This window comes from Fusarium oxysporum, chromosome V (genome assembly GCF_013085055.1).
Source record: "Fusarium oxysporum Fo47 chromosome V, complete sequence".
In the NCBI taxonomy this organism is placed as follows: domain Eukaryota; kingdom Fungi; phylum Ascomycota; class Sordariomycetes; order Hypocreales; family Nectriaceae; genus Fusarium; species Fusarium oxysporum.
This window is the reverse complement of record NC_072844.1, coordinates 374,672-396,078: the sequence shown is the minus strand read 5'-3', so window position 1 is coordinate 396,078 and position 21,407 is coordinate 374,672. Positions and strand designations below refer to the sequence as shown.

The following is a 21,407-nucleotide window of genomic DNA, read 5'->3' as shown; positions in this document are numbered from 1 at the left end:
TTTTCCAAGCTTGCTCTTCTAGGCGTGCAGATGGTCAGATTGACTACGTTACCCTAGTATACTAACCCAGTAAGAATTCAAATTATTATTTCAATTTACTAAGAATATTTAAAAATATAATAGAATGATAATAACATTTTACTATTAATATAGTATTAAGAAATACTTGAATAATATCTCAAGTATTAATTAATTACCCTAAGAGATTTATTCCATTTCAGTCCCTTGCATTTTTCCAGGATTTAAAGCTAATGTCCTATCAATCAATAACTCCCTGGGGGAGGAATGCTACAAAGTCAAGGGGTGCCAATTCCGCGCGGTCTGCCTTTCCTACGACCTTGAAGATATCCCCTTTAGCAATCTTCACGTTTGGGAACGTGATACGGGCTTTGGAACCACTATCTGGTTCAGTTGTTGCTGCGCGACTGAGAGTTGATTCCAGATTACCAACCCACTTCCCCAATAATTTGCCGTTCAGGTACGCTTCCCACTGCGAAGTCCCGCCAAGAAGATCAAAATATACAACTGCGATGTCATATCTCCCAGGCTTAAAGTCGAGCTTTGTACTAGCCGTGGCTACTGTACTATTACCTATTGTTTCAAGAGCAGTGGCATTAGAGGCAGACTCAATAGGGTCTAACACGGCGGTCTTGTATCCGCTGTAAGACATATGCTCGGCCTCTATGCGCCATGGGTGGTGACCAGCACGTCCCGCTTCGTCAGTAATCCCTGTAAGGTTGTGGTAATAGTCCACTATGGAGTCTCTCCACACAATAGAATGGCCGGCTTGGAAAGTGAGCTGGAAAAGGACAGAATTGAAGCGTTCTTCATCAACATATCTTTGAGCTCCCATCCATAACTTCGGAAAGTTATGCGCCGTTTTGGCCCCAGCATAATGAGCATCGTAGAGATGTTGGATCACCGTCTTTCCAGTTGGAAGCTTGTGTGTGTAGTTGACGTGATGATACCACAAGATCATGTTTGTTGGTGTGGTTTCTATGTGCTCGAATTTCTCTGCAACTGCAGGAGGATATTGACCGGAGAAGCCTGTACCGCTCGACACAGTGCGATCCATACCGATAGAGAATGAATCAGACCGAGTCCAAATACCATAGGGGTTGTCATCACCAGCACGAACATTCGGCCCAAAGTGGTTATTCGTAACATCTGTAAGGGCTGGCAGTCCCAGGTCTCTACTGCTATAGTTAAGATATGCCGGCCACGATTCCATGGTGATACGTGTGACGATATCTGTCACTTGGCGATGAAGACCGAACGTCAGAGGACTCCATGATTTGATAATTGCTTCGGGATCATCGGTAGGGTCCCAGGCCAAGCGGCCAAAGGCGTAAAGGTTCGACATAGAGAGATGGCTGCCAGTCCACGTCTGGCTCATCCCAACATTGGCTACACCTGAGAACGCACCGATCCGGCGCTTGAATCGTTTGCCTGAGATGATGTCTCGTACAAACGATGACTTATCATCAACACGAAGATCCGTATCTAATATCTCTTTCCAGAGAGGAGCCAAGTAGACGTTATGGGCTTGCTGTCCTAGGTACTCTTGTGCAATTTGAAGCTCAATACCAGCGTTGGCATTCTTAAAGTACCCAAACAAGGGATGTGCGGGTTCCCGAACTTGGAAATCAAGCGGACCGTACTTCATCTGAAGGATAATGTTATCGTGGAACTTTCCGTCGAGGCCCTGGAACGCATCATATGCCTCTGCAGAGCGATCTGCCTTCCAATCAGTGATATTAAGCATTTCGTACACAAAGGTGCGGAATAGGACGATTCCTCCATGTGGTCTGAGGACATCGCCAAAGACATTAGCGCCTTGGGCCAGCGTGCGATTATAGGTAAGCGGTCCTGGTTGGCCTTCGGAGTTGGCCTTGACAAGGTAGGCTGCAAAGTTTGGAATCTCGTCGTAGATCTTGTTTGTGATGTCTTCCCACCAGGAGATAACGGATGGCTCAAGCGGATCGAACGTCGATAGACCACCCAAAGTCTGCGGGGATGCAAAGTTGAGTGCAAGGCCAATCTGTACGCCGTACGGCTTTAGTATGGCCGCAATTTCGCCAAGTCCACGTACGTTGTCCGGTTTCAGGGTGATGGGGTTAGCGTTGACGTTGGTCAAGATGGCACCGTTTATACGGATGGACGCCAGCAACCGGTCGTACTGCTTTACGCGGGCCCTGTCAGGCATGGTCTTGTTTTGTGCGAAGAAGATGGACTGGCCGCCGTAGCCACCTTCAATAGTGCCATCCATGTTATCCCACTCATTGGTCCACCGGATAGCGTTGGTCGGATTCGAGACGTAGGAAATGTCTGAGAAGTTGCCTTGGGAAAGCATGGATGAATATTCAAAGGCACCATAGAGTGCGCCCCTCTCATTGTGACCGACAATCTTGACGGAACCACCTTTGATACTCAGCCAAAACCCATCTTCCTCGATAACCGCGGGGAGCTGTGCCTTGCCACATGCATCATGATAGGCGTCAAGAGTGCCGACAATTATGGAGTTCTGGTGGTCGCAGCCCTTGAATCCACGTGGGACCTGCTCTCCAAAGATACCCGCCAAGGCGTCCTGTAACTCTGTGCCAGCAGTGTAGACGGGGCTGGATTTGGTTGCGTTCTGTGTGATGATGCTCTTGGGATTCTTGAAGTTGTCGGCGGCTTTGTATGGCAACTTCTTGTCGCGAAGCCAGCCATCAATGCCAGTCTCGGCCACGGCTAGGCCATATAGGGCCAGAGATGACACCACTGCTGTCCGAAATAACATACTGCCAGTTTATGACCCTATGGAGGTCACTAGTGAAGATGCGGCAGGGAGTAGTGATAAAGGGGCACGGAAGCGTAAGAAACTATCGCTCGCATGGAGGACAACATTACTGATATCACTTCATGGCTTAACTAGAGCAGTACATTAAACAGTACATTATAGACCTGCTTCTGAGGTAGGCATAAAGCGAGGCATGACGCTCAAGCGCACCCGAAGAGCCAAACAAGCCTCGCACAAAACGAATTCAGCCTAAAGCACCAGCAACGCGATGATTACCCAAGAAATGACCCACATGGCATGACCAGCTTCCTGGATCAGGCTGGATGGGATCGTCGCAATTTGCATAAGCTCTTCAAAGATGACGTCTCAATTGGTGGAATTGAACTCTTTGCAGATCACGTGTGTAGCCGGGAACAATATCAAGTCCCTCAACTGACAAACAAATCCTTTTCTGCAGCCGCATCGAATGAAAATGCGGGGTATGCTGGGAGATTCGACAAGAACTGGGGCTCTAAAGATGCAAACGACAGCCGGACCAATGATGAATATCAGATCCTGTTCTGCCTGTCTATTACTATTAGTCACTGGCGTGTTATCCAGGACATCACAAGCCTCTGGAGGCATGAGCCAACTGCCCATCGTATGGGGCACAGTAATAATTGATTTTTGCCTGAATAATGCTGATCCCCAACTTGTGCTTGTAGCCTTTTTGCAAACATTACATGTCTTATCAAAACCCCGCAGGATAAATCCTTCCTTGTCGAGGATCAGAAACAAGTTATTGTCGGAGTCGTGGCAAGATCAGCATCGATACCGCACTAGTAAAATCGTTGCTTGAAAGACTTCCGTCTTGAAGAACCGGAAACGAAATTCTTTATCATCCCTTAAGATGACAGTGCGTCGCATTGGCTACCCAACCATCCTAGAACTTACTGCGAGCTCCAACAATCACAAATGTGTACAAAGCACATGGCTCTCTAGGCTGCCAGCATCCGAAGCGCTTTGGTACTAGCAAATCTTTTTGCATCTTCCATGTGCATTGCCATTGACGCAGCTATACCTAGCACAAAAGTGCTAGACGCCATCGTTATTCCTAATGCCGACAATGTTCGTGGCTATCTGCATCTCCCAACCGAACTACCGGCGTACCCAGGTGTAGATATAGACTGGAAATCGTCTCATCCAGATGTAGTGTCAGATAGGCCTCGTGGTAGAATTGCTGCGGGTGTCGTCAAGCGGCCGCCCGTTGACTCTGATGCTGTCACGGTCCATTTGACTGCTTGCCTCAAAGACGGCGGTTATCGGCCGCTTTGTCGCCAATTTCCAGTCACGGTACAACCGTCCGTTGACGTTGCCCAGTTCTCCCGTTACGCGATGACAAATTTTGCAAGGTCAAATTCCAACATAGGCCAGCAAGTTTACTTCGCAACGAGCGTGGGTAACGATCCGACGGCCTGGGTGGCCACCAATGATGGTAAAGCTGTCCTCAACTCTAACAAAGGCATGCATGGCACCCGGGATCCCGTGGTTGTACGCACACCAGAGGGCGACAGATTCTTCCTCATTGCGACTGATCTCAACGTTGACGGTGTAGAGTATGGATGGAAGGACTGGGACTGGGCTCAAGTGGCGCGAGTCGCTACATCGAGGTCTGGGAATCTGACGACCTGCGGAACTGGTCCCAACAGCGCCATGTCCTTGTATCGCCAGAGGAAGCCGGAATGACATATGCCCCAGAGGCTATCTGGGATCCTGAAATCGGAGCCTTTGTTGTCTTCTGGACTTCGAGCATGTACCCAAAAGGGACGCATTACTCCAGTGACAAGAGTGATTCCAATGGACGTTATCCATTGACTGGAGGGCAAACATTGTATTGAACGACTCGGGATTTCGTCAATTTTAGCCCTGCAAAAGTGATGAAAGCGCGAACTGGGCACGGGACGCTGGATCCGGTCATTATCCCGGACGGGAAAGGATACTACCAACGCATAGTTTCCGACCGCAATTCCACAGGAGTAAATCTTACTTGGTATGGACTGCCATGCGATTCAGAAGATCTCTATCAAGAAAGAGCACGATCCGTCCTCGCACAGCCAGATGAATGGCAGCTCGTTGCAACATGCATCACGCATCGCACAATGAACACCACGTACGCCGAGGGTCCGCTGGTCTTCAAAGCAAACCCTGAGGATCTTCGGGGCAAAGGCTACTACATGTACGCAGACCAAAAGTGGGCTGGCTCGCCTTCAGGAGAATTCATGGAAGAGCAATACCAACCTTATTGGACCGCGGATGTTGGAAACCCAGACTGGCAGCCAATCAACTGGACGCAGAAGCCCGACTACAATCTGTCACTTGGAGTCATTCGACACGGCCACATCTGGTCTCTCACGACCGCTGAGCATGCAGCCCTTCGCGGGACAAACTTACGCTCTATTAACATAATCCCCCCCAAGAAGCGCGTCTACAGCATTGGCGAGTCTCTCGACCTCGAAGGCATGATTGTTTCTGCACGATACTCGGACGGTATCACAGATGATGAATTATTCGAGGGTTATGGCGGCTATTCGATCTCTGGCTTTGACCCACGCAGAAAAGGCAAGCAAGCAGTTAAGGTCTCGTACTCGGTGGTTGGTATTACCAAAACAGCCTCGTTTACCGTGAAGGTGAAACATTAATAGTAAATGCTATTAAATCAGATTTCTTTCTGCTAGTGGATAATATTCCATCCCTCAACAAAGACTAAGTTTAGAGCTAGCCGACTAAAAGGCTGGAAAGCCTTGATTTATTCGACGATACTGCTGCCTACTCTTCTATTCCCAATTATGCTATCGCAATGTCTCTCTATTGCAGCCACTGCGTCAACCTCTGGTGGTTCATTCCACCTGCTACGCGACTGGCCAGTCAACTTTGACAGTTGTTTACATAAAAGATTACCCTGAAACTGACCAGATATTTTCGAAGTGGGTTTAATCTCTGAGAATGAATAAACATCACAGCTATTAACAATCTCAACAATGGCAGATCGGATCATCTTGCATTAGTTTACTGCAAAAATTTCTCCAAAACGGTTAGCTTGGGCGTTAAGCTTGAAATGCATTTATCGCAGGATTACAGTTTGAATATAATAACACATTGACTGTAGTAATTGGGCTATAGATTGAATAATTTGTTCCGGGGTAGATATTATCATCGATACCGGACTGTTTCGTGACAGCAACTTCAGCTTTGTCATTTCTGGCCTCGCAAACAAAGCAGAGATACCACCTTGTCCAGGCTGATTCACCAAGTCGTTCACTTGTTTCAGCCAGGAAGATTCCAGTGCTATTCACACGAGAGATTGGACAAACTGATAAAAGGCGTATGTGTTGGTTATTAGGATGCAGGGGTTAAGAGGCATCAACATATGCGTATCCTATAAGGTTACCTTCGTGCCTTCCCCTCGCGTTATCACTTTTCCTCCAAAGTTAAAGCGAGTTTCAAGAGAGACATGATGTCTTAGCACTGTCGTTCTTTCTATCGAGTATCGTGTGATTAAATATTACCTCTCTACTCACTTCTTCACATGAACTACCCTCGGGGACACAGAAAGGCCGTTTATGATGAAGGGTAGCATTGTTGGCTAGATTCGTTTCCTAAACATTGCCCAACGCATCATTTGTTATCGGTTAAGTGTTTGCTATATCATTACATTATCTTACGAAACGTTGACAACTGCGACCAATAGTCTCGCTGAATTACGTCTCTATGTTGATTGGTGAGAGGATTGAGGCCAGCTACATGTGGAGAAAATGAATCACATATGTGGCGCTTTGGCGTTCCCGTCATGCTTTATCAGAACGCAGTTGTTGGCTGGACAGATATATCAAGCACAGATGAAAGGAGAAGCAACTGGATTTGCTCGACCAACGCCGACAAGTGAGGCGGGAGGTTTAGGAGGCGAGAAGCTCAAATGCAGGGGCGAACGGATGCGGAGAGGTTTGACCCGGAGCTTAGGCCTCAAGGCAACACTGCCAGGTACGCAGACTGATGTCTCTAAACCTCTACATCGTCTACATAGCCAATGTGGAGGTTGTTTTCTGCTTGACGTCCTTTCGTGAGGGTTCCCTTATCCCTTCAAGTCCCAGCTGGCAAAGTGCAGCACTTTGGCTCTATCTACCTTTTCAATGAATATCTCTTCTTGGTGCACTTACACCATGATTTCAGCCACTTCTACCATGCTTTGGCAGTAAAGCTATCGTATAGATAATCTACGAAGGACATAGTGGTAACGGTATCTATACTAGTCAGGAATATCACGCAACGAACTGGGACGAAACAGATTATCGCATCGGGACCAGATTCGGTTCCCGACTACAACGCTTGAGAAGGAGGAGCGGGGTAAGCAAGAAGGAAAAGACCACGTATTGCAGATGCAGGAGGCCGACCATCAATAGGCGTGGCCATTGGGCTTAGGGATGAGATCAGTTTTACCACTTCTGATGATTCCAAATAACTTTTCAGAACCGACATTGCACCTAAATATCTCTGAATCTATTTATCGTGGCATATCACTTAATTTTCCAATGGCCTTTACTTGCGGTAAATGCTGGAAAACACGGCCTACTTGGCAATCCCGTGACCTAGTCTTACAGTCCACAGTAGTAGTAGGGTGTGTTTTACGGAAATAATATCACAGCGCTATCACGTCCTTATCAGACGAAGCTGAGACAACTGTCACAGTGGTGGGCCTCCTACAGACTCTACAGTGAAGATGGATGCAGCATCCCATATAGTAAAAGTGACGTGTGGTGAGAGTCATGGTATCCTTTTCAGCATGTATGGGTCAGAACATAGAGCGGGTCCTAAACATCAGTCACGCCATTTGAGTGCAATGTGGTTGGAACTCGGCTGAGCAGGGTGTGACATATTTCGTCACCAACCAACAACCCCTCAGTGCAGTAAAAGCTATCAAATCTCGAGAATACGGACAACAAAGCTGGGGATGCAGATCTTGCCACTTATATTTCACCAAGTGAGTAGAACTTTTGCAAAGTCTAGCCTTGAAGATTGCTATGATCTAATAATCATGGCTGTAAGAGGACACATGCTGGCCAAAGTGCTCGTTACGTTGTCAAACCAATGTATGACCTGCGAGCCACCGACGTGGTACCGGCAAAACCAATCAATATGCAGCCACGGGAAACTTGGGGGAAGTTTTGCATATGGGAGCACTTTGACTACGGAATGGCGCAGATGTTCCATATCTTGTGCAACACACCTGGTCACTTCGCCAATCGGGCACTGGAAACGGCTCCCCGAAGCTATACGAGCCAGCACCAGCAAATAGTGTGTCAACATGAAGCGCGTATAGCAGGTTCCTTCAAGGCCTGGCATTTTGCATAAGATGGAAGAGTTCGCCATGCATGTTTACAGTCCTCAATAAGTGCCCTACATAAGGATAGATCACTATTACAGTGATCTGATTTAACTATGGCATCTAACGTTATTGCTGAAATCAATAGATGTAATATTGAAGATTCCAGCATTTGCACCCCTGCATCAATTACCAACGTCAAGCATCTATCGTCCTACAACTGGATTGAAAGGCCCACTGCCACGATCGCTGTCCCAGGTAGCCCACCTCTCTGGTCAGCCCCTAAGACCTCCAAGCAGCTCCAAAAGGATTCGGGCTTATATTACATAAATCAAAATCAAGCTCGTTATCCAGAGAGTCCACTAGAGCCGCTATTCCGCGCTTTATACCTGACAAATCCTGCTTTCGATATCCGCTCTGTTGATGTTGTAACCGATCGAAACAACATCCGCAAGCTACTGGCCTTCATCAATTCTGACTTGGCCCCTGGCGATCTTGAGCCATTTACCATAGGGGTAGAGGTCATCGGGACGACCGCACTGTTTGGCCGAGATGAGACGGTGGTTACTAGGTTTATTGCGCCAAATGAGTTTCGCGGCTTTGGCCATGAATTTGAAAAAGAGTACACCATCAATCAGGTCAATGATAGCACTGGTCACCATAGGATCATCGCATATCGATTTGGTGGCCTAGACTTTGTGGTACGCTACGAAGCCGACGGATACGTGGCTACCGATAAGACCGATTCATTCAAAATCGAAAGTCCACAAGACGACCCTCTACTTGCCAGTATGAGAGATTTATCTTTGTCGCCAGCCAATGGCGTCACAAACGTCAATCCTGTTCCATCGGGATTGGTCATCAAGGAAGAGGGTCGAGTGGTGCCTCCAGAGTCAATCCTTGAAATCAAAACCCGAGCAACTAGCAGACCCTTGCCCATACAGGAAGTTGCAGCACAGCTCTGGGTGTCTCAAACTTCAAAGCTCGTGCGAGCATATCATTATCGAGGGAAGTTTCAAGTATCCCAAGTCGAGGACGTAGAAGCTCAGGTCAAGAGATGGGAAGAGCTTAACCAGAATGACCTGAAGCGGTTAGCGTCACTGATCAAAACAATCTCCAACTTGGCCAGGCAATCTGGGGGGAAAGCTACCGTTAGATATGAAGGCGGAAGCAGATTGTTACTTTACCGGGCCGACAAGGGAGACATGTTGCCTCACTTCTTGTATTCTAAATGGGAAGAAAGAGGCAATACGCAGGCGAAGATGACAGTGAGCACACATGAAGAGGCAGAGGTGTCCGACACGCTCGACCGAGGTCAAGGGAAGACCATAGAAACGACGGGAGCCAAGTACGACGATGTGCCTTACTCCGAAGTGATCAGCTACGGGGTAGATAAGGGATTCCGACAGTTCTTTCGCCGCATGCCCATGCAGCTCTCCCAGTATCATCTTCTTTGCGACACCCTTGATTCTCTTGCTATTGACGTCACTGAAGGCCGCACCATTCGTGACATCATGTACGACATGAGGAAAGGTAAGGACGAATGGGACCCAGAGGAGAGAAGAGAGATCAGAGGACTAAAGAATATCGCACGAGATTCGGCGTTTCGACTTTTGTACGTGCTTATGCAGTCAAACGTTGTGGACACCAACATGGCGTACAACGCGGCATTATTTGTGGTTTCACACCGTCAGATATTTAGATCTAGAACTCGAAAGATGGTGAGGGAGGCTTTGGAAGAAAATTGTCCAGTGTCAGCAAAACAGCGAGCGGGTCTGAATAAGTGGCCTGTCGAACAGTCCTCCTCTACGAGATCAGAAGAAGACGCGACGACAGAGCCTGAAGACATCTTTTTCGACTCTGACAGTTCATTCTGAGACTGTCCAGGCCTTTGGCTTACGACGAAGTGGGCAAGGGACGAGCCACCACGGCGCTGAATAGCTAGTCAATCACACCTTTCTAGCCAGACATTAGAAGATCTATTATGTGATAGCTGTTAGTCTGCTGATTTGCTGGTAAGACTAGGCTTATGTAGGCCTAAGAGTTGGAGTGGAATGGAAGCGGCTGCGAGGAAGACGCCTTATCTGATTAGATAATATAAGACAGCAACCAGCTAATCTTCAGAGAAACCTGCAACGGATATAGCCTCATCTCGAATTATCTTTCAGATATCTCTTTTCTTAGTAAAGTCGTACATAGCGGTTGGCCAAAGACTTGTCTGCAGTCCTTGTTTTAGAAACGCGGCCTTCCTGTCCACTTTATCACATGCATCCGGGTCATATTTCCACAGTAAGTTATCAGCGATTTCTTACACGCCTTCATCTACCTAGAGGGGATATGAGCTGATAGAACGGGGTTTGGAATTTGGCTATTTAGGGCCCGTTAATTTTATAGACGTTGTAGAATAATCCATGGTAAGATAGGGAGATCTAATTAGTCTAAAACCCAAAATAGGACCCGTTCTATATTAGTATAATATTTTTCCTACATATTTTAATTACTTCTTATGAACATTTAAGTGGCTATCGGTTTGGGTATTATGTGATGATGTATAAGGCAGAGATAAGTGTAAGAACGTAAAGAACTAACTTATATATTAGTAAATAGAGATAAGGTATCTAAGGCCTTTATCTAGAGCTAAAGGTTATATCTAGAAAATAGTAAACTCAACTTAAAGTAATACAACTGGAAAAGTCAGAAGCTTATATATTATTAAGAATATCTAAGTGAAGTTGCAGTAAGCTAATAAGCGGCTGGTAAAAGCCTAAAGAAGCTTGGATTTTCCTATTACTATTATCTGCCTCTTCTAGAATAGGTAGAAGATAACCAGTTGGACAGAGATGTATGCACTTTACTTTATGTAATATATAAACCTATTAGAAAAGTAATGCCGGATAAAACACGGACTCCGGATGAAATGTAACGGCGTATGGCGAATTTCCGAAATTCGCTCCTTTTGCAAAATATGGTCCATGCTTTAGCTGCACAGTTGCCGTCATTGCCGCTCGCGCCGCCAGTCCTGAGACGTTGCAACCCATTTCAGTACGCCCTATGCCTGATGTTACTTAGGGGCCCGATAAATATTATATTAATACAATCTCCGAGCGACCGTATTGGCACTTCGTATTATAGCGTTGCTTTGTAACCCTAGTCATGTGACATTCCCCTTTTTTTGGATCCGAGCAACTTTAAATTACATCAACATCATCATTCAACCGATTATCGACGACCTGAAGCTTCAAGGTCAGAGCCGACTAAAGTAAGCATGAGATTCAGCAGGCTTCCTAGCCTCACCACTTGGCATTCGTCATGTGCCTGCAATAATCGTTTCCTAAAAGCCCCATCACTACCGCAAGTTAAACTCTTTTCTCAAAAGCCCGGTGATGTGCCAAAACAACTGTCTCGAGCCGCCCTATCTAATGCCGCCACTTGCATTGCGAATCAGTCAGGATTTCATACCAAGTCGTCTCACAAGCCCGGTCTTCTCCTGCCCCAGACCAATCTTCTTTCTAAATTGCCGACATCTTGGATTCCTTACGCTGAGCTACTTCGATTACAGAATCCAGTTGGAATATACTACCTTTTCTTTCCGTGTCTTTTTTCAACATTAATGGCTGCCTCTTCAACGACCCCTATAACCACGCCTGGTTCTGTCATTGGTACCTCTATTTTATTTCTCTCTGGGGCAGTGTTTATGCGTGGAGCCGGCTGTGCTATCAATGATCTCTGGGACAGGAATCTAGATCCTCATGTGGCTAGGACCCGGTTGCGACCCTTAGCAAGAGGCGCAATCACTCCACTCCAGGCTTTAATCTTCACAAGCTTTAACCTTCTTGCAGGTCTAGGAGTCCTTCTTCAGTTTCCCACCTCATGTATACTATATGGAATTCCTAGCTTGTTATTGGTTGTGAGCTATCCCCTGGCTAAAAGAATCACATATTACCCTCAATTCATCCTTGGTTTAACTTTTTCATGGGGTAGTTTGATGGGATTCCCTGCCCTTGGCGTTGATATCATATCAGATTCGACTATGTTTCTAGCTGCTGGATGCCTATACGTCGCTAACATCATGTGGACGGTTCTCTATGATATGGTTTACGCCCATATGGATATCAACGATGATGCGGGAGTTGGTATAAAAAGTATTGCCTTAAAACACAAGGCGAATACGAAGTGTATTCTGGCAGGACTAGCGGCCAGCATGGTGGGACTGTTAGCTGGGGCTGGAGTTGCTACCGGAGCTGGCATCACATTCTACGCCATTAGCTGTGGGGGAGCAACATTGACGCTCGGTGCTATGATCAAACGCGTCAGACTCAAGGATCCAGGGAACATATGGTGGTGGTTTTGCAACAACTGTTGGATGACCGGCGGTGTCATCAGTCTTGGGCTTGCTATTGATTATAGTTTGAACTATATTGAGGACCAAAGCGAAGAACGTCTTAATTGACAGAGCATAGTTAGTTCCACTGATCTTGGTTTCAAGGTCGCTGATAGCTGCAAGCACAACGTATTTCTAGTATGATGCTGAAAGGGTGGGCTGCGTCAGATACCCAATACGTCTTAAGATGTGTCACTCTAAGTACTTCAGAATAATTTTAAATATCATACCCTTGAAACGTAAAAAGCTTGCTTGACAATAAAAAATAACAGAGATGAACGCGTAGAATGCTGCACCGTCAGTCGATTATACTCACGACATACTCAACAAGCCATTCCTCCTCTCTCTTCAGCTTGTAATAGATCTGGCTGATACAACATTCCCCACGGCCGTGAGTCCACCACATGGAGTGCATCTCTCGCATCAAACCAGCAAAGCAAGCAAACAACGCCAGAGCGATCGGATCATGCAGCTTGAGTAAAGCTACATAGTTGTCTGATATGGCAAACATCCAGGCAAACACATCCACGTTTTCCAACTCGTCTAGTGGTTTATCGTAAACGGCGTGAAAAGCTCGCCGCAGGTGGTCGATCGTGGTGTCATACGCATCGAGCCGTTCCCTATCATTGACACGATCGTATATTACCGCTTGAAGTTTTGACCACGCGCTGGATTTGGCTGTATCCAGAGTGGCTAAAGGAGCGAGAAGACGCATCCTTCGTTCTGACCCAAGCTCGAACATGGGCTTCAATGGACCAGAATGTAACACCTCGTCATAGGGTGGTCCGAGGAGATGTCTCGTGCCACGGTAAAGAATAACCCATTCAAGCAGGCTCTCACAGCCTATTTCAGAGGGATGCTCGCTACCAGGGCCACACTTGGGCGAGTGGCCACAGCCGCGGGCAAGCGAAATTACGCATGTCAGTGCCGAGAAAAGAAACACAGCAGTGCAGTTTTCTGTTGTGATGTTATCCAATGCCTTTTGTGCGCCCGTCACAGCTTGCTGCTGTAGCTCAATGCCCAATGCCCAATAGGCTTGATGCTCGTCTGGTAACTTATGAGCCATATGCATCGAAGATAGGGCAAGAATCGCGTGAATCACAAATGGGAAAGATAATCCGATATGCGGTATGTCGACCTGCCATAGCTTCTGAACCTGTCCGTGGACGGAGAGTGTCAGCGCCGTGGAAGATGTGAAGTGATGTAGTAGACCCAGGTGCTGAAGCGTGTAGATGCCATTGACCGGCTGGAAACCTTGACCTGTCAGTACTAAGGTCTCTGCTGACCGAGAGGCCTCTGGCGCCTCATACAAGCATTCAGAGGTGCCATGGATCTGGCAGTTTCTACAAGCCGGCTTCGTCTCGTCGCACTATGTGAGCCAATAGGTGAGTCGGTGAGCGTCCAATTAAAGGGCGGTAACGATCGAACCTTGATTCTCCTTCGCTTGCATGTCAGGCAGCCTGTCCTCGTCTTGTTGTGTGCTCGCCGCATCCCTATAGTGCCTGATAGGAGCTGTTAACATCCTGGCTCAAAACAGCGAGGTAGGCTGAAGATTCAGATTGCGAATCAAGTACGTTGCTTAGATGACTAAGAGATCGGCATCACCTTTCTCCTCCTAGGCTAACTGTAATGGTCTAAGTACAAGTCCGGTGTTCGGCTTTCTATGATGATAGTTTGGCAATTAACTTTGATGAATCAACCGTTCACTGAATCCGACAGTATCAGTAAGTGCAGCTATAGTAAGTCGTCTTTAAAAGGCCAGGTGTACAGAACTGAAGAATGAGACAAGCAATTTTGCCTTAGATGTTCTAAGAAGGGTTTTGCATTTACAGGAGAGAATTGGACATTGCGAACCGGAATTGACGGAGAGATTTACGTAAGTAATTTATGTAAATATTTTCTTGAACAACATCTGGCTTGGCATATTCGGATTTGCAGCTCCCGGAAGACTGGTTACGCGCGTATGTATCCACGATGGCTGGTCAGACCAATGAGACAGCAATATGCTTGCCTTCGCCTATAAAATTAACTTTGCCTTAAAAGTTTGAAACTGGTCTATGCTTCGTACCGATATACGAGGTCCACGCTAGTCCGGACCCAAGTGTCAAATATCCGTTAGCATCAATGTCTTATTGCGTAGATGGCATTGTACGTCAATATGGAAATAAAATGGAATCATAGGTCCAGCTTAGTTTAATTCCAAACAGCAACTTATTCTTCCATTCTTTCGTCCTAAATTCTCTGACTTCATACACTCCCTAACAATACACATCTAGGACCTGCCTTCAATATGGTTTTTCCTAAAGTCCTCTTTCTGTCCACTCTGTCTGGCATCGCTGCGGTTACCTCTGCTGAGTCCGGCTGCCGCTGTGGCGATTCAGCTTATCTCGCCATTCCCCGCGTCAACTTATCCACACCTGAGCAATTGAAGCCATGTGCTACCTACAGTTAGTTGCGCCCGCCTCCGCAAAACACAAGAGATAGATACTAATCCTTGACCTAGAACTTCTTGATGCCCGAGGATCTGGAGAGCCGCAGGGTGTATCCCTTATGTTCCAAAATACTATTCAGCGGATTTTAGCCAACAATACTGGCGCCGTTAGCCAAGCCGTCGTCTACCCAGCTGGATTCGACCAGAATGTTACCAGTGGTGTAAAGTTCGTTACCGATATTATCAAATATGGCCTTCAGGATTGCCCGAAGCAAAAGTACTTCCTCTTTGGCTATTCTCAGGGCGCAACTGTGGTTCAGAGAGCGCTAAGTGAACTTGATGATGCAAGTATGGCCGCTGTTAGCAGCGTTGTGATGGTTGGCAACCCGTATCGCACGCCTGGTAGACTCTCCAACTATGACAGTCAAGGCCACCGTGACAACCGCATTGCATATGGGTTATTTGCCGTCCAGTCCCTACAGTCAAATGACAGCATCCTTACGTTCAACGATGGCGTTGACCGCAGTGGAAAGGTCGCTGATATCTGCTTGGAGGTGAGTGTTTCTTATCCAGATATAACCTGTCACTAACACTGGGCCTATAGAATGATATTGTCTGCTCTTTTGACCCGAATTGCACGTGCCAGCTTGCTAGTGATCACTTATCGTACGGGCTGATGAAGCCTGTCCAAGACCAGATTTTCGATCATGTTATCTCTCGACTCTAGGGTGGATAAGCTTGCTATTTTGTGGGAGTATTGGAGATTGCTGTAGTACATAGACCTTAACCTGGTAACATAAATGCCTATAGAACTTTGGCTTGTTAGCTATAGAGTAACACCTTATCTAACCTTTATGGATCTATAGTACATAGCCAAGGAGCAGATACTCACGAATCTTGGTTGAGAGTAAATTCAATAAAGGTCTAGTCCTCTCATATAGTCTCTTTCTTTATATCATACAATATTATTCTAGCCACTTTCTTATAAGCTCTGAAACCTCGTTATATGCCTGCGCAACTGTGTCTGCCGGGGTTGGTGCTTTATCCCACCCATGCCGTGCATCAGGAATGACCCGTACGTAAACCTCAATCGAATGATCCTCAAGACGTTTAGAAAATGCGATCCCCTCTGCGGTAAGCATATCGTGCTCACAGAGGCAGAGATAGACTGGAGGCAGTCGTTCTACCAAGTCGTCAGGCATAAGCGAAGGTGATAACCGGATGTCACCTCGTTCAGAAATTGGTACTGGCTTCAGATAGGCAGCGTCAAAGATGTCAGTTAAACCTTTGGGCAACAGTAAATCCTGTCTTGGGAGCCCTTCGCGTTTCCGGGTCTTGGACACAGTCTGATCCAGCGAAGGATAGAATAGAGCAAGACCAGCAATTTTGGGGATAGGGAGCGGTATCTTGTAGCCCCATTCTTCAGCGTTGTTGAGGAGGACCCAAGCAGCCAGACCCAGACCGCCACCCGCGGAAAATCCGCTGATGACCAGGTGATTTGGATCGATACCAAGCACATCGGCTTGCTCGTAGATCTGGGCAATGGCATCGACACAGTCCTCAACATGTGTCGGAAAGGAATACTCCGGCGCAAGACGATAGTTCACGGAGAAGACAGTAGCACCCAAGTTGGTCACGAGATGGCTCGCCCAGGTGGCATCGTCTGTTCCCCTTCCCACGGTCACTCCACCGCCATGGAAATTGATAATGGCCGGACGCCTGTCTGTGCAAGGGTCTCGGTGAAATGGTTCGTACACATCGACTCTGATTGCTTGTCGCTGCGTCTTGGCTCCTAACGTGGAATTGAGCCAGATGGCTCGGCTTTGGCGAGGAGCATTCCAGTTGGAGTAGGTAGCGAACGCATCAGCTATTACACGCAGAGTAGGAACTCGAAGCCACATAGCCCAAGGCGGCGGGCTTTCCATAGGATCGAATTCGCCTTCCTTGGTGTCTGTATCTGAAACTTTGTTGTTTTTTATGACTTTCTGTTTTGTTATTCAAAGGCGTTGGTGAGTAAGGGCAGATGGTCCATTTAATAAATTAAATTACACAAACTAGACCACAGCAAGGTTTATGCCGGTATCCGAGTAATGTCCGCGATTCCCGGCATATAGCGGCCATTCAAAGCCTGTTGATTCAGAGCTTCCGATATAGCAGAACTGGAAATGACCGCCAATGAAAAACTAAAGTTAAAATGCCTTGGGTTTTTCGGCTACTGCGCAAGGCGCATTCCAGCACGCCGAATGTGTCATACCGACGATCACCTAAGGCGAAAGAGCACATCCATGTATAAGCCGTGATCATCTTGCAACGTGAGGATTTGGATCCGTATGGCCATGTTTGGTGTTCGCCGACAAGCCAACAACGTTTGCTGAATGGGGGCAAAGCACCCTATCGACTAGACATACTGGCCCGGTCCTTTTTGGTAGGAACACTATTCAAACTGGGCTAAATCGAGATGACACCCGAGAACGTAACTTTTTGCCGCTGTAGTCATGGATTTGCGGACTTATGGAGTTTTCCAATTGTCCGAAGAACCCCGACTTATTGGGAAGTCGGTATTTTTGAATCCGTCTGTTTTATATTGTGGCTCAAGGTATTATTAGCGTGATCCCCACTTACGCGCTGTAGTGCTTCAGGATGTAACGGTTAGAGGATTCTGATGTGGTTGGTGGGAAAGGTTCAATAACTGCTAACAGGTGCTTCCAGCAACATGGCCAGACGATGCTACATTAAGTGATTAACTAAGCGCAAGGTGCTATTCACTGTGTTTAATATAATAGCGTTCACACCTAACCGCACTAGAATCAAGTTACTAAGCTAAGTTCTCTGTGCTGATATAAGCTCTCAGCCGCAAGTCTCAACTGCAGATACCACATCTGAGCTGTCTCTACAACTATTGGTTCAGTTTCTATATACAGTCTCCCTCCATGGTTGCATTCATCTGTAGTTTCGAAGATACTGTCATCGCACGCCAGCTCAGGAAACAGGTCAGATTCTGAGCAGAGATAGTCTCCAATATTGTTAGGACAGTCCGGCTGCAGGCGTACTCTTTTGTGGGTGGTAGTGTGTCTCGATCGATCAAATCAATTTCCAGAAGTCACCAAGGTCAACTTTGTGTGTGAAACTGGTACAACCAGAGCAGAATTGCCTGGATGGAGAGTCAAGATGCAGGCTCATTTCCGAGAAGGCATTGAAACAACATTGACGCCTCACCGATACGCAGCCACGGACAAATCTGCCTCAGATCCAAGTGCCTTGGAACTCTTAGCTGCCTATCAATAAGCATAAAACTGTTTCTAGTTATTACTAGAAATAATGAGTAAAGCTTTGGGTAAACTGATGAATGTTGAGTGTTTCTTACTAAGACTAAGACGATTTACAAACAACTATTGATTTCAGTATGTAAGGGTACTCAGGGGAGTTGGAAAAAGCTAAAGCTCCACGGAGGTGCGCCTAAGCTAACAGTCTCTCGGATCCATTCTAACTACCAGGACTTATCATCAACAGTATTCTACTCAACCTGCTTCTCATGTCTTCGCTGATCCGAACTGATCCAGTAAACGCCCTTCCGTGCTTGGATCAAAGGATCGTCAGACGACTTAATGCCTTGTATACCTCCCTTCTCCGGGTTAGGATGAAATGCGATCTGCTGCTGTTTAGCAGCATTGTCGTCCGAAACCTTGTTGATCTCCAATTTGCCAACGGGGATGAACGTCTTGCTCTGGTATGGCTTAGTAGCGTCATCTAGCACATCATCAGGGCCAGCTACATGTGCTTGAATGGTGAGCACGATTGGCTTGTCTGGGAAGCGTTGCCTGAGGTCATCCTCTAAATAGTCGTTGCCTAACTTCGCAAGCACCTCCTTATCCTCGGGAGTCTTGTTAGGGTAGAGGTGCTCCCCGTCAGCCGGGTCAAGACGATACCGGACGTTGGTGATGCCGCCGTCCTTGTTGGTCAAGATATGAGTGTTGGGCTCGTAATACGTGATGGTTCCGTAGTTATGAGGGTTGGGCTTCTCAGAGGTCACAAAAACTGCAGCCGACCTGTGCTCAGGCTTTCCAAGGAAAGACAAAAACGCAGCGTGAGCTTGATCGTAAAGCTTCTGCTCTTTGGAGTAGTCACCGCCGCTAGCCTTGGCCTTCTTGAGCTGCGCCTCAGTAAAACCATCGGCGCCAAAGAGCTTGAGGAAGGTCAAGAAGTCTTCGCCATTGCGAGTTGCAAACCCGTTGAACGAGTGACTGATCAGATCAGTGTGAGTGTTCTCGTCAATCTGGAAGCGAATGGCAACACCCTTGGGTGTAGCGCCGTCTGCCACGTCCGCAACATGAGGCAGACCGCCACCCACAGAGAACCTCGCAATTACCTTTGTTGAAGAGTTGTTGAAGTGAGCAGCTGTGGAAAGCGTCTTGGCCTCTTCTGTTGGCGTAAAGGTGCCCTCCACGAGAAGACCTTTGGCATGAGCTGCAAGTACAGATCGTCAGCCTTGAATCTTAGTCTATTATCTTGAGAAGCTTACTTGTTCGGTATCCTGGATGCTTGCCAAAGATTGCTTGCATAGCATTGACCAAGTCCTGAGGGAGCTGGTCCTTTGGCGGCTGAGTCTCAGTTGAAGAAACATTTGGGGCAGGTTTGGATGTCTGGCCTGGCGTGCTGGTCACACCAGTGTTTGGGTAGATGACTTGAGTGGACATTGTGAACGTAGTTTGTAAATAGTTTGGGATGATGGGGAAATTATCTGACGGTGAATTCAAGCGAGAAGAACAGATATTTGAGGGTAAGATGAAGCTGGCGTTGAGAGACTGAGTGTGAGACACGCACGCAACTCTTACGCGTATCTGCTAGTTTCCAGCTCGCAACCCTACAGGATAATCACAAAAGGACGGATGCTGTTCCAGAGCGGCCGCTGCCAAGTCGAGCGAGGCGTTCGGGACTCCATCCACCACTAGTGATCGTGTAGTCGAGACATGGAGTAAAAATGAGGTTCCAGACTTATGCATTGCCATCACGAAAATCCTATCAGCGGACATTTCAGCTAGCCACAGCGATGTCAAGCTTACTCATGCTGACCGGAGGGGTAGAGCGTTCACGCAGCATGTCCTCGAATCGTTTAATATTGTGCTGCAGGAAAAGCTTAACATCATCAGGGATTACTTACATTAGTCAACTGTCAACTCATCAGGGATCTTATCCCTCCAATAGCGGCATACATGTCATATTCGCATCCGGGACTGGTTAAAGTTTCAGCTCTATGCAGAGTCGCGATAAAGAATTTGGCTGCCTAAGCAGCCTAGGGAGTCTATCGGAACTCCTCTATACTGGTGCGGCTGACATGCAACGTGACTTGCACCATGCAGGGGTCTTCAGAGCGTAAGAGACCTAACTCCACGAAGCAAACTTGGCGAAGTGGAAACAAAGGTCTAGAATATTGGATAGCAGCGAAGAACATCACTTAGTATCTCACAATTGAGCTTGATACGCGGCGATAATAACGTGGCTTAGTGACGAGATTTGAGACACACACGCTTAGCTTGAACGTCAGCAGCTTTCCTTCAGACATGATTGGGCTGCATAACCAACCTTGCTCGCCACGATGCAGAGAACGTACGTTATTGGGGTTTAGACCAAATAGTCAAATGCAGTTGTGGGTCCTCGCCGTTTTGTTCCTAGCATACAGGCCACGTAGCCTATTCCAGCCATGTCTAGAACCCTTTAGCCGCACTATAATGGGCCTAATCCCAATTCTGGTACTACTAGCCAGCCACAATAGAAAAGTCTAGCCATTTTACAGACGGTAACATGCAGAGGTATAAAGCTAGTACTGCCAACTGAAACAATTGAGATCGTTTGCGCCATAATAGGGCCTAGATCTGGGTTGAAGCCTATGCGCGAGACGCGTGGTCTCGTCGCATCTGCAGCTGTTTCAGCGTGATGACCAAATGCACACCGCTTATTTGCGCAGCTGCTATCCTTCTCTTGCGAGCGCGTTCACCTGGCTCCCCTGGTCTCGGCTGATTGTATGCATATATCTTCATTGGGAATTACTGCAGCATTGACTAAGAACAGGGGCTTCCTTGTACGATTTGCCGCTGACTCAGATTGGCGCTCTCAATTCATCGGCTTACCCGCTCAGCTATTTCCTGTAGTTAATAGTTTGGACAAGTACTGTCGTCTAAGCATTATTGACTGATATGTTGAATGACTCTAGACGCTTATGTAGCTAGTTCGAGACAGGCTCGGGCCGCGCGATCTGGGGCCATCTGTTCGTTTACCGAAGCTAGCTAGCCGGAGGCTATGTTCCTTCACGTCTGGTCGTTTTCTTGAGATGCAACTATGGGTCCGTGGCTGGCTGAGAAACGTAGCTTTGTTCTTGTGGCGAGCTGAGGTTCTTATCCGAAATATCACGCATTCTCGACTTTATTGACCAGCATGCTGCTGACAAGGTCTAGACTGTTTG

The 21,407-nt window shown here is 47.2% G+C and overlaps 8 protein-coding genes across 8 annotated transcripts; 4 read left to right on the top strand and 4 right to left on the bottom strand.

The window, feature by feature from the left end:
* Nucleotides 1-259: 259 nt before the first annotated feature.
* Nucleotides 260-2,782, bottom strand: FOBCDRAFT_133797 (alpha-glucuronidase precursor; the record flags this gene model as incomplete). The annotated part of the gene is made up of 1 exon (XM_031183190.2): nt 260-2,782. The coding sequence occupies one exon, from the start codon at nt 2,780-2,782 to the stop codon at nt 260-262; it is 2,523 nt and encodes an 840-aa protein (XP_031038832.2).
* Nucleotides 2,783-3,814: 1,032 nt separating this feature from the next.
* FOBCDRAFT_239589 (putative arabinosidase) lies at nt 3,815-5,460 on the top strand (the record flags this gene model as incomplete). Its single annotated transcript, XM_059610270.1, has 3 exons — nt 3,815-4,377; nt 4,410-4,652; nt 4,686-5,460. 3 exons carry the CDS (start codon nt 3,815-3,817, stop codon nt 5,458-5,460), a joined length of 1,581 nt encoding a protein of 526 aa, XP_059464832.1.
* A 2,794-nt stretch (nt 5,461-8,254) lies between these two features.
* Nucleotides 8,255-10,015, top strand: FOBCDRAFT_135392 (uncharacterized protein; the record flags this gene model as incomplete). The annotated part of the gene is made up of 1 exon (XM_031183188.2): nt 8,255-10,015. One exon carries the CDS (start codon nt 8,255-8,257, stop codon nt 10,013-10,015), a length of 1,761 nt encoding a protein of 586 aa, XP_031038830.2.
* A 1,339-nt stretch (nt 10,016-11,354) lies between these two features.
* FOBCDRAFT_182054 (putative para-hydroxybenzoate-polyprenyltransferase Coq2) lies at nt 11,355-12,588 on the top strand (the record flags this gene model as incomplete). Its single annotated transcript, XM_031183187.3, has 1 exon — nt 11,355-12,588. Exon 1 carries the CDS (start codon nt 11,404-11,406, stop codon nt 12,586-12,588), a length of 1,185 nt encoding a protein of 394 aa, XP_031038829.3. The 5' UTR covers nt 11,355-11,403.
* Nucleotides 12,589-12,817: 229 nt separating this feature from the next.
* On the bottom strand, nt 12,818-13,848 carry FOBCDRAFT_319042 (uncharacterized protein; the record flags this gene model as incomplete). The annotated part of the gene is made up of 2 exons (XM_054704465.1): nt 12,818-13,773; nt 13,830-13,848. The coding sequence occupies 2 exons, from the start codon at nt 13,846-13,848 to the stop codon at nt 12,818-12,820; spliced, it is 975 nt and encodes a 324-aa protein (XP_054560440.1).
* Nucleotides 13,849-14,809: 961 nt separating this feature from the next.
* Nucleotides 14,810-15,677, top strand: FOBCDRAFT_260406 (cutinase; the record flags this gene model as incomplete). The annotated part of the gene is made up of 3 exons (XM_031183185.2): nt 14,810-14,966; nt 15,023-15,504; nt 15,555-15,677. 3 exons carry the CDS (start codon nt 14,810-14,812, stop codon nt 15,675-15,677), a joined length of 762 nt encoding a protein of 253 aa, XP_031038827.2.
* Nucleotides 15,678-15,915: 238 nt separating this feature from the next.
* FOBCDRAFT_250129 (Alpha/Beta hydrolase protein) lies at nt 15,916-17,254 on the bottom strand (the record flags this gene model as incomplete). The annotated part of the gene is made up of 2 exons (XM_054704464.2): nt 15,916-16,907; nt 17,209-17,254. The coding sequence occupies 2 exons, from the start codon at nt 17,252-17,254 to the stop codon at nt 15,916-15,918; spliced, it is 1,038 nt and encodes a 345-aa protein (XP_054560439.2).
* Nucleotides 17,255-18,309: 1,055 nt separating this feature from the next.
* Nucleotides 18,310-19,686, bottom strand: FOBCDRAFT_160426 (catalase-like domain-containing protein). The gene is made up of 2 exons (XM_031183184.3): nt 19,470-19,686; nt 18,310-19,414 (listed from the first exon to the last, which is right to left on the bottom strand). Exons 1-2 carry the CDS (start codon nt 19,642-19,644, stop codon nt 18,465-18,467), a joined length of 1,125 nt encoding a protein of 374 aa, XP_031038826.2. The 5' UTR covers nt 19,645-19,686; the 3' UTR covers nt 18,310-18,464.
* Nucleotides 19,687-21,407: the final 1,721 nt, after the last annotated feature.

Coding starts and splice junctions, on each gene's coding strand:
- FOBCDRAFT_160426 (XM_031183184.3), bottom strand. CDS start 19,644: ATGTCCACTCAAGTCATCTACCCAAACACTGGTGTGACCAGCACGCCA. Junction 19,415..19,469: donor GCATCCAGGATACCGAACAA/GTAAGCTTCTCA, acceptor CTGTACTTGCAG/CTCATGCCAAAGGTCTTCTC.